Raw genomic sequence first — 11,495 nt, 5'->3', positions numbered from 1 at the left:
CCCATGACCTCAAAGCTTTGCCGCAGACCCGCTTACCACTACTCTGCCGTGCTGCCCAAAAATAAAACATAAGCAAGAAATACAAGTGAAAATACAGCTTAACAGATCTGTCAGCTAGTTCAATAGCTGTTGTTAGTTGTTTCTTCATGAACAGAAAATGTAAATTAAAAAACACAACACTTTTCATTGATCAACCGGTAGCTCGCAATCCATGTAATGAACACCCCTGTGCTAGATAGTATAATTTAATTTATTCCCCATTGTATTCAATCAACAAGATCAGATATCGCAAAAAGGGAAAATTATATTTGAAATGAGCTAAATGTAGTCCCATTTGGGTACAAATTTTATCTTTGCAGTGTAGGGTAAAACATTTCGACCATAACGATTAACCTTCATTTGACAATTCCATTCTTTGTAAACACAAAGTGTCCTTTGGGATGCCCAAACCGCGGATGGGACAAAAATCCAACACAATGACGGTATGACACCTTCTTGATATGCTCAGAACAATCCTCTTTTAGATTCTGCTTATATCCAGAGTTTAAGTTTCAGTGCCTTTTTGGTTGCCTGGAGTGAACAAAGCAGTCAATCTCTCCGACCTCCATTAGGGATTTTTTGCACAACATAAACACTTGACCGAAACACATTCATTATGTTATATTGTCCGTGGCCTCTTTGGGATGCTAGAGTGTAACTTTTTAATGGTGCTTTGCTTCAGTGGAGGACACCAACCTCTGATATTAACATGATATCTTGAGAGTTTAACAATAAGCTGTTTGCTCTCTCTGTGTTTTTATGCTGGCAGAGCTCATCTAATAAATTTCCTTAGGATGCTCAAGCTCCGCCCTTTGCGACAAAGACTGTTTTAAATAATTGAGGGGTTCATTTTCATGGTTTAAAAGATAACAGGAGTGTGGGACAATCAACATTCTGCTTACACTGCAAGTTCTATTCTCTATGCATTTGAGCTGCCCTCGCTAATGATTTTTCTTATCACCGTCACATTCAGTGGATAGTCTGTCACCCGAATGCCTGGTCGCAGGGAGGCCATCTAAATGCAGACTCCATTTTCAGAGGTAATGACCCAAGGGCGTCAACGATTGTCACTCTGCCTGTGAGCATTTCACTCACGAGTTTTGTTGGTTGCATTGCAGTGGGATCATACGCAACAAAGACTCTATCAAATTATTGTTGGCTTATTTGAGGGATCCAACATGTTTTAAAAATTTGGTCTGAAACTTTTGAAGGTTTTAACAGGCCTATGTTGTTTTCATTTTTGTTCTGGCTACTTCATGATAAATGCAAATGTGAACTTGGTGGTTGCCAAAGGTGCCATCTAACGGTTTGTAGGAGGAAATAACAAACATAAATACACTGGAGATCAAAATTAGAGAACAAAAAAAATTGAATTATTTTGCAATACTACCATCTTCACTGCTCAACAGTTTAAAGACATATTGCTGTGTCTGGCCCATGCTATTACAACATTTTTTCAAAAGATGGATAAGGCAATACCACAAAAAAAACGTATTTTGCCAAATATCTACTGATCAAAATTGGAGAAAATTTCAGGTCCCTTTCACTTTAAGGTGGTGATTTAGCACATGGTACTAATTTCCTTTGATATCTGTCAGCCCTCATTTAACTGAAATTCTAACTGACACTTTCACAGACTTTTCAAGAAAGTGGGTCATTCTAAAAGGACTAAAAGCCTCCGGGAGCAGGTTTTCCGGATTAAAACAAAAGGAATGACCATATCATCTACAGCGAGACAAGTTGATCGTTAAGAATCTGTGATTTCAATAACATTGAATCTTTACAAATGTACAACCTCATTCAAGTCGCCCAAAAAGGCTGGTCATCCATGGAAGACAAATGCAATCACTGAGGAGGATATCAATGGGTATTGTTTCCACAAGTGTTGTAGTAGCATGGTATAGACAAACTGTTGAGCAGATGGGATTATTTCAAAATTATTCAATTTTTTAAAAGATATTCTCAAATTTTGATCTCCAGTGTATATGTCTGTTTGTGTGTGCGTGTGCATGCGCGTGCGTGTGTGTGTACATGGATGTTATCAATCTTCAGTTTTGCCTAGGACCAGATCATCTCGGTCCAGCCCTGCCTAAGAGCTTGAGCACTTCCCCGATTCTTGTGGCAAATTCAAAACAATCAATGGTCACATGCAGATCACAGTAGCAGATTCTGTGATAGCTTCTCGTAGTCCATCTGTTCATGCTAATGATCAGCACATGTAATAGATCGCCAGACTCCTGAATGCCTCCTTGCAGGAAGAGTGTGAATACCAGACTCAATCTTCAAAGAAAATGACTCAAAATTGTCCTGTGCGGAGTGTCTCCGGGACGGCAGCAAGTCCAGCCGGTACGGGCCGAGTGCCGGGTCAAACGTGCGCCACTGACAGGAAAAAAGCATGCTGTTATTCTCATACACACTCGGGCTTGACCTGCACCAGTCCGAGATGCTATGGTCCGATCCACTGCGGTTCTCAGAAAACTTCTGGCAGAGTCCTTTAGCTTGTGTCAAGCCCAACAGTCGAGGAATGGTCACGGCCGGCGTAGAGATGCCAACTGTCGCCACAATATGGTCCCGCTCTGTGGCGGCTGCGGATTGGGAAGCCTCAGCCCCTGATGTGACGAAAGACGCACCACCAAAGAGAGCTGTCACCTTCTGGTAGTACCGCGTCCGTATCACCTTAGCAGAACGGTACAGGTCCCCGATGAAACAGTAGCAGATAGGGTTTAGGCTGGAGTTTGTCAAGCCAAGCCACTGGGCAAAAGGTCGGCTCTGGAGCAGCCAGGAAGGCGGACGTAGCTCGCAGTCAATCCACAGGTCGGCCACGTAGAGCGGCAGCCAGGAGGCGGCGAAAAGCAGCACGAGGCACACCACCATCTTGGCGATCTTCTGCCGGGTCTTTAGGCGAGAGGCATGCAGGGCCTGGCTGCGAGGGTCCAAGTCCCCAAAGGTGGACCGGGTGCCGCCCCAAAGTCGCCGGCCGGTCAGGAAGCCGATCGTCAGGTTGAATGTGACAGGAAGGCAGTAGAGCATCACAAAGAGCAACACGTTGTACCTATGTGAGAGGAAATTCATTAGGTGATGAACATGTCATGTTGTTCTAAAGGAGACACAATCTGCAGCATCTGCTTTTTGGAGCTTTTGGCCATTTTAACATGCTAATCCTGAACTAAAAACACAGTCAATATGGTGTTTTACTCCAATCGCACATTTGTGTGTACTGTAGCACTATTTTGTGCCCCATGTTATCTAATGAATATGACCAATGCATACATTTGCACACTTCACTGAATCTTGTAATCCTCAACCAAGCTCACACTATAAAGACACAATTTGCGTTTAACAGGTGGAGCTCATTTAATGAATTTAATTTTAAATAAGTATCTAGCTGTCAAACATCTACAACATAACCCCAAACAATGTTAAGATCCCAGAGGTTTTTCTTGTGTTAAATGTATACTTTAAATTCCTAAATGTGTGTCTAGTCTTTGAAATCCAACACAAAACAAGACTGGTCGATGTGCCTCACAGAGGTGTGTTTTTTGTCAACTGAGCGTCTATACTTGACACAAATACCCGCTAAAAGTTCTACCACGTTTTTGTAAGCAAAACAAGCTTTTCCTTGGTCTCTTTTTGGTTTAGGAATTACATTTTTTGAATACCGTATTATCATATAGGCACTATAGCTGCTACCAAATAGAAAGATAGTCAAACACATAAAATGAGACAACTAAGCAAAGATAACAATGCCATGTTTGGAATGTTTCCATTCTTCCAGAGCTTTATTAATCGATCATCTGAATTAGGGGAGGCAGCATCTAAACATTGCAGTATACGGATAGGATAGGATAAGATAGAATAGGACAGAATAGAATAGAATAGAATAGAATAGAATAGAATAGAATAGAATAGAATAGAATAGAATAGTCTTAATTGTCAATAATAACAACAAAGTGAATATTGTTGGCAACAAGATTAGTCATGGCATTCCAGGGTTAACAACATGAATACGTAATAAAGACCAAATATAAAAAAGGAGGTAAAAGAATGTAACATGAAGTAGGCAAAATTTTGTTTCAAGGTAGTCAAACTTTCTTGCTATCTGAATACCAAATGTAATCACGGCCAGGCTACACTCCTAAAATGCCACTTAGTAAAAAATTGCCCTAATCCGTGTTTTAGGATTATTTTGTGATATATTACTTTTTGTTTTAAATTTTCTGTATGTTTCTTTTTGGTTTTTTGAACTTCTAAGAATTTTTTTTAACCCAAAATGGTCAAAACTTTTGAGTCAACTTCCTTCAGCTTGTGCAAGTGTACCTTGAGGTGTCTTAAATTCAATTCCGTTCCCTGATTTCTGTCATATTTTGTTTACATTTGATCGAGATTAAGTTAGCTTCTTGTTTATTTTGTGACCAAAATTTCTGTGACAATATATATCCAATTTCCTCTAAAAAACTGTTTTGCAGATGCAGTAGTATTAAATATTACTTTAGGTACACTACAAAATGAGCCAAGGGATTTTGCTTGTTTTATGTTTTGTTGCTTTAATACCATCATTTTAGCTGGGGGGCACATGGTAGAAAAGAAAACCTCACGGGGGCCAGGCTTGTAGGATTAAGAGAGAGGAGGAAAGAAAGAGATAGGGAGAAAAGAGACAGAAAGAGAGAGGGATAAAGTAAGAGATAGAACAATGATGACAGATAAAGAAAAAGAGAGAGAGAATGTAAGAGAAACAAGAAAGAGAGAGTAAGAGAATTAGAGAAAGAACAACAGAGAAAAGGAGAAAAAGAAAGGGTGTGAGAAAGAGAGGGGAGGGACAAGGGGGAGAGATAGAGAGGGAGAGATAAAGAGGGAGAGGGAGAGAGAGAGAGAGAGAGAGAGAGAGAGAGAGAGAGAGAGAGAGACAGGGGGGATAATACTACAGTGGCTTTGCTGTTTAAACTGCTGCTCATTTTTTTCTTGAGCTTCTTTCAGTGATGTCTTGCGGGCGGGATTAAAACCCTTAGCGGGCCAGATTCGGCTCACGTGCTGCCTATTTGACACCTGTGCTCAAATGTGTATTCTTAGTCTTCTTCTTCTGCTTCTTCTTCGAGTTGGCATCCATCACTTTGGTGCATTACAGCCCCCAACATCACAGATGCTCGTCACTGTTCCACTTCTCAAATTCTACTGAAAAGTCCTATACTCAAAAATTGCAAAAGAACCCGTCACTGAGTCCTATCATCTGAGTCCACCAATACTTTTAGTGATATTCTCAATCTAAATTCGAATTGACAATGTTGGAGTAAGACTTGTATTTCCTTCAATGTATTTTCTCAACTTAAGACACATTCCTGGTGCTTTATATCTTAGGGGCGCAGCCTAAACACATGAAGCGCCATTACACTTATATTGCGGATGGAATACTAACAAGCCTACTGTTGGTTTCTTAAAAGCTTTGATGTTTCTCCTTTGTGTGCTTGAGATATGCGCAGAGGAAATGCTAGCAAGCCTCTTTAGAGACATACTTGCAGTTTATTTCGGCTAAGCTAGCTGACGCTCTTTTAACATTTCTTAACAAACAGGTGCTTATCTGCAGAAATTGCTCATCAGAATAGTGGCATCTATATGAAAAGTGGATCAGAATACGTTTAGATATGGCCAAATCCAGTTAATTGTGATTCTTCAGCAAAACAAGACCTGTATTAATTTTTTAAAAGGTTGAACTGGGAGTCAAGGGGGACTTTTTTTTACTGCTCTGAAAGAGAGTGGCATCATTAAAAAAGTTTTTCGCTACTAAAAAGACCTCGGTGAGCGAAATGCAAATGGATGACAATCCTGAGAGAGGGTCAGCTTGAATCTTGATTAATCTGCTTGCCTCTTTCTACACAGCTTATTCTCCATGGGGTCAGTGAGTTGAGGCTGTGCTGGCTAATTGTTGGTTAAAAAAAAGCAAGATGGTGGCTGCTCCCTTTCATTTGCTTTTTGAGCGCTCCTCATATTTTAGACCCTATGATCCTCAACTGGTCTAATATCAGGACCCACCATTAAACCCTAATGATAGACAGCGACTCAAATCAAGAAAAAAATTCCACTTCTCAAATTATTCAATGAAAGGCTTGTGCGGTTTAAAGCAGAGATAATTCGCCTCCTATTTTTTTGGGGGGGGGAATAAAATAAAATTACCAGCAAAACGCACCGTATGAACTCACCTATAAGCCTACATTGCATATGAGCGACCCACTAAAAGTACTGTAAAATAGGCACATACTAAAAAATATATAACTAAAATATTTATAGAACGTGTAACATTTGTAAATCATTTTATGTAGCTTCCAGCAGCGCTCAAATGGCAGACACTTGTACATCATTTTCTGTATTTTGCTATCATTTCCTTCTTCTATTCGATTATTCATACCAAACTTTCACGACTATTGGTCACACGTAAAGGTCTCAGATTGCCCTGTGAGTCATGTAAGACGGCGGACCTAGCTGAGGACTGCATGAAGCTGCTAAAATGTGAAGTGACCGTCACCGCTAAAGAATGAGGTGTGGGCGTGTACGTAAAAGAACGGGCACACGAATTATGCAGAACATATTGTTTTAACAACTCTGAATATGGAAAAGAGACACGCCTACAAAGCACAATTTAAACTTCATCTACACGAAAAAAATGGAAACCGAGCAGCCGCGAAAAAATTGAATATTATTGAAATTGATGGTTTGCGAGTAGGCAGAAAAACTAACTTCAACATGTTAAAATGCCAATGCGGTGAGATGGGTTTCTTTACAGTGCAGAAATTGCAATACTTTCTCATTGATTAAAAACTCAAATTTAAATGAAAAGCCCACAAACGCCCTGGAGTGCCTCTTTGTGCCCCCATTTGAGAACCACAGCTCTAGGGAAACCCTAAAGCCAACAGCCACAAACACAGACCAAGCTCATTGAAAGGTTCTTCAGGTGTCCTCAAGCCAGCCAAGAGACATTTTCTCTTCAGCATGTCTTGGGTCTTCTTTGGAACTTCATACCAGTGGGAGATGCCCAGAAACCTCACCAGGAAGGTGCACAGGAGGCATCCGAACCTGAGGCCTGGGCAACCTAAACTAGCTCCTTTCAATACAGAGGAGAAGCAGGTCTACCCTAAGTTCCTTCCAACGTGTATATAATGTTAATACTTTTAGACCCAAACCCTGTCTGGAGGACATTACTGGCTTACGATACCGCAGAAGAGTCATTACATTATAATGGAATCTGGTAACTCTTGCCACCACCTCTTTGACCTGTTACTCTCTGGTAGTCGCTACAGATCCCTTATAACAAGGACTGATAGGCTCAGGTTTCTCCCCCAGGGCCATCAGCACCCTAAACAAAAGCACAAAACTGTTAAAAAAATATACGTATCTTGTGACATATCTGGAAATTCTTGTTGCTATTTCTTTTTATCACACTACTTTATATTGCACTGTTGTTACAATACTCCTTTTTTCTCTGCACTGTCATTACAACTTGGGCAAGTCTCTGAACACTACACTGTAAAAAAAAATCCCTATTTATCCCAACAGTATTTTAGCCTGTTTTTCTCTTTGTAGCAGGGGTCAGGAAACTTTGGCCCGTGGCAGCTCGCCAACTGATTTAATCCAGCCTGCGTGACAAATCTGAGAAAGGCATAAGGAAAATTGACTTCTCGTCAAACAATAACCTGCAGTTTTAAAGATGTCCACTGGATGTCACCAAAAGCCACGCGCCACTCGAAACCACACACTAGCTGTTTATGCTGACTACCAATTATCAACCAGAGAACTTTTGAGGAAACGCCTATCTCTGTGTTATTTCATATAAAGTAGAAATTACTGTTTAAAACAATACGATTGCTCTCACCTTGATTTCCCAACCTGCGTCCTTTTGTATACCCCCATAAAACCTATATTTTTTTTAATCGCCCTCATCTAAATACATTTTTTAACTGTATTTTTTCAAATCAATTTTATTTATTTACATACTAAATTTCATGATATAAAACATTACTGAAGTAGCCCTATTGCATTGAGTTTTTCAAGGCAAATGATCAAATTTAGTGCTTAAAAAGGGAGATAATACTTTGCTCTCACTTTTAATTTGTTTTTATCCGTAAATAAATATATTTTTTTTATATATTTTGAGTGTTTCAATACCAATTGGATGAAATGAAACATAACTTGTGCAGGTAATTGCAAATAAGAAAAAATGTACTGGCTTTTGTTTTTTCTTATGTATTGCTGAGGTATCAGATATAAGAGTCTCTTTTGGCATATGTAACAATTAAAATCATCAATCAGCTATTTTTTTCCCTCCAGCCAGGTCTTTATAAAACGTTTACCTTGGAGTTGCACAAAATGTTTCACTACTTTATTATCAATGACAATTCAATTAAATTCAACTTAAAAGGTACAACTCTTGACGTGATAATCAAACCACATACCCTTGTTTTAGACGAGGTTTCGGCCACTGCTCCTGACACACCAGGATGGAAAAGGTCTCGAAGCTGATCTCCTGCCGACGGTTCATGACGGCAATGGGGGCACACATTGCGGACGAGGCTGCCCACACAATGGCGACGGTGACCAGGATACGCCGGCGGGTAAACATGGATCGAGCCCTGAGTGGCGAGCGGACGCTGTAATAGCGATTAACGCTGATGACGGTGAGCGTCAGGACGCTGGCCGACACCAAAACGGCCTGGGTGAATGGGACGGCACGGCACAAAAGATCGCCGTACACCCAAGCGGTGTAAATGTGACTGGCTAGCGTGATGGGCATGCACACGCACACAACAGCCAGGTCGCAAACGGCTAAGTTGACCAGCAAGCTGCGGGTAGCACTAACACCCGCCAGGCGCCGACTCCTGCGGTTAGTGAGCACACGCAGGGACATAAGGTTGCCCACGAAACCCAGCAGGAAGGACAGGCTGTACATAAGGGTCAAGGCGATAGTGCTGGGCTCATGCATTGTCCACAGCAACATGCTCTCCAGGTCCTTAAGATCGCCGGAGGACGGAGTTCCCGGGCCCAGGCCGAATGTGCTGTTTAGTCGGTCGTAGAGGGGAGAGAAACTGGGCCGGGAGGAAGTCCAATCTGATGGGCCATTCAAGAGAGAATCCATGGCTCTTTGCATCCAGTACTTGCAAAAAAATCTCAAGGAAAATTTCGCCAGAATTACTGAATCCAGAGGTAACTTCTCAAAAAGTCATTTTTTTGTCATGGTGCAGCTTCTGGACACTTTTTGGGTCAGACATTGCTAAAGAAAATGACAAAGGTTGAATATTCATTTTAACTTCAATGGCAGATTTCATGTTCTCTGCATATTTCAGGCATGGCTCATCGATGATTGTTGTGAGTCTATTCTAATTGGAAATATTGGACAAATATTTTTTTTAAATCCGTTTTGACAGTTATAGACACAAGTGGTACTAACTCAGTCACTGCCATAGACACTTACAGATGTCACTGGTGGTGAATGAATTATGGATGGAAAAGCGCATAACTATTTGAATTTCCTAGAACAAACAAAGGATATATGTCACAGGCTTATGGTGGATTTATACTCAAGTCCCAGTTCAAGAAAAAATATTGTGTTTTGGAATGGATAGCTGCTCTCTCGCTGTTTAATTATCAATGTCTGTTAAAAATGTGGATTAATTACACATTAAAAACATATAAAAGATCTTGTCTTTCACTAAGTTGCTATTGGAGATGGCATAATCCACCAACTAATCCACATGCTAAGTCCATTAAAAAGACATGCAAATGAATTATACTTAACCTTGACATATTTTTTCCTTTAACAATAACTACAGGAACCAATAAATAACTGTTTTTGTTTGCATTAGTATATCAAAATGCTGGACCGGGAACAAGTTATTAGTTTCAGAAGTCTGGCCCCTACATGGCTATTAGCCCATATTAGATAATCGAACAGGCCTGAACGACCCTCTAATGAAGGTTTAATAAATAGTTCAATTTTCTGAAAGATTCTCACCAAGCTGTGGTTGTAAAAGAAGCTGTCAGAGTGACAGAAAGGCTACAATATTTCCACCTTCCCCATAATAGGAAGTTTTCGCTACAACTTGGAATAGCGCAAATGAGAAATGCTCATTTACTTTGCAATTTCGTACAAGGTGACAGAAAATTATGTCACACTACAATGTGTGAGATCCAAGTCACATCCGTTTGGGTGTTAATTAATTGATCACAACTCACAGTAGGTATACTGATAAAGTGGAAAAATGTTCCGAGTCAACTGACATGGATTTTGCATAATCATTATCGGACTATTTATATTGGATTAATTCCAGATTTCATTTTTTCTTTTACCTTGTTGTCAAAAGTATTAATACTAGTCAGGACTCTTGATAGGACTTTGAACCAGCTGATGTGAAATGGGACCAGGTAGAAGTCAGGAAATAGGTAATTTTCTTAGAACAGACTTCATTAACAGCGTAGTTTGAATCTCAAATTCAGGAGTGGAATTGTATTTTATTTTTTCACTACGTTTTGCTATTTGAACTGGAAAGCGGTTTGAAAATCTGTTCAAATCGAGTCAACAAATATTGAATTGAGCCTTATGTAATGTTTTCCTTCAATTATTTTATCTTAGGTTTGTTTGTTTCTTTGCTAGTCAGGTCCAACAAAACTCATTCGATGCTCAAGAGGGGTAGAAACCAGTTCAGCGCTTGTTCGCTGGTGAATAAGGATATCAAATGGTTTATTCCTTGACATGAATTTATGCTGCTGATCGATATACTTAAAAAACAATTCATTTTCCAGAATTAAAATTGACTTAATTTGTGATAAAGTGTATGTTTTATTTGAATTTTACCCATTTCTGCTTAAGTCACATTTCCTCTCTTGGATATTTTTATTGCCATAAAGTATTTTCATGACAATTTAAATTTGTTTTGGTCCCTTTTTACCCTTTTAAGATCTAACGCATGAAATAAATGAACATGAAATCTGACAAGGAATATATCAAAGGAACTACACAATTCCGTCTGTTTAAAATCTGTCCAAAGGCCAAAAATTGGGCCGGGGGGAGTTTAGTTTTCTAATCCTGGGGCCTGCTTTAATCTTTGCAGCGAGATGTGCAAAAAAAGAGACCCCTAAAAAGTCTCAAGTCTTCATTGAGGCTGCAGTCACTGCCTCAATTGCTGCCTTCCTGCGGGCACGTGTCGCATGGGATGATCCAACATCTGCCTTTAATAGACTTTCTTACCTTCAAGGCAGGTGGACCTCATGTGAGAGACACCCCACAAACATTCCCAAGACCACCATCAGCACACTGTAAAAGAAAAACAAAAAATATATCACACAGCTGAACTATTACCTTGAAATAGTGGTTATAATTTGTTGGTTTTCATCAGTTTTTCCTCCACAGCTGTCACTTCTTTCAATACACTCAAATGCAATAATGTATAAATAGAGCAATCGTGAAATATGCAAAA

At 39.9% G+C, this 11,495-nt stretch overlaps 1 protein-coding gene across 1 annotated transcript; it reads right to left on the bottom strand.

The window, feature by feature from the left end:
- Nucleotides 1-350: 350 nt before the first annotated feature.
- Nucleotides 351-9,427, bottom strand: LOC148361549 (galanin receptor type 1-like). The gene is made up of 2 exons (XM_088343154.1): nt 8,478-9,427; nt 351-3,091 (listed from the first exon to the last, which is right to left on the bottom strand). The coding sequence occupies exons 1-2, from the start codon at nt 9,167-9,169 to the stop codon at nt 2,242-2,244; spliced, it is 1,542 nt and encodes a 513-aa protein (XP_088199280.1). The 5' UTR covers nt 9,170-9,427; the 3' UTR covers nt 351-2,241.
- Nucleotides 9,428-11,495: the final 2,068 nt, after the last annotated feature.

Source organism: Urocampus carinirostris, chromosome 8, assembly GCF_059441175.1.
Source record: "Urocampus carinirostris isolate Australia breed hairy pipefish chromosome 8, RoL_Ucar_1.0, whole genome shotgun sequence".
NCBI lineage: Eukaryota > Metazoa > Chordata > Actinopteri > Syngnathiformes > Syngnathidae > Urocampus > Urocampus carinirostris.
The sequence above is the reverse complement of the archived record's forward strand: the minus strand, read 5'-3'. Positions and strand labels throughout refer to the sequence as shown.

Bases quoted from the DNA above. Each gene is read 5' to 3' on its own strand.
- LOC148361549 (XM_088343154.1), bottom strand. From the start codon at position 9,169: ATGCAAAGAGCCATGGATTCTCTCTTGAATGGCCCATCAGATTGGACT. The intron at 3,092-8,477 runs GTATGTGGTTTG...CCTCTCACATAG, and splicing joins AAACCTCGTCTAAAACAAGG to GTACAACGTGTTGCTCTTTG.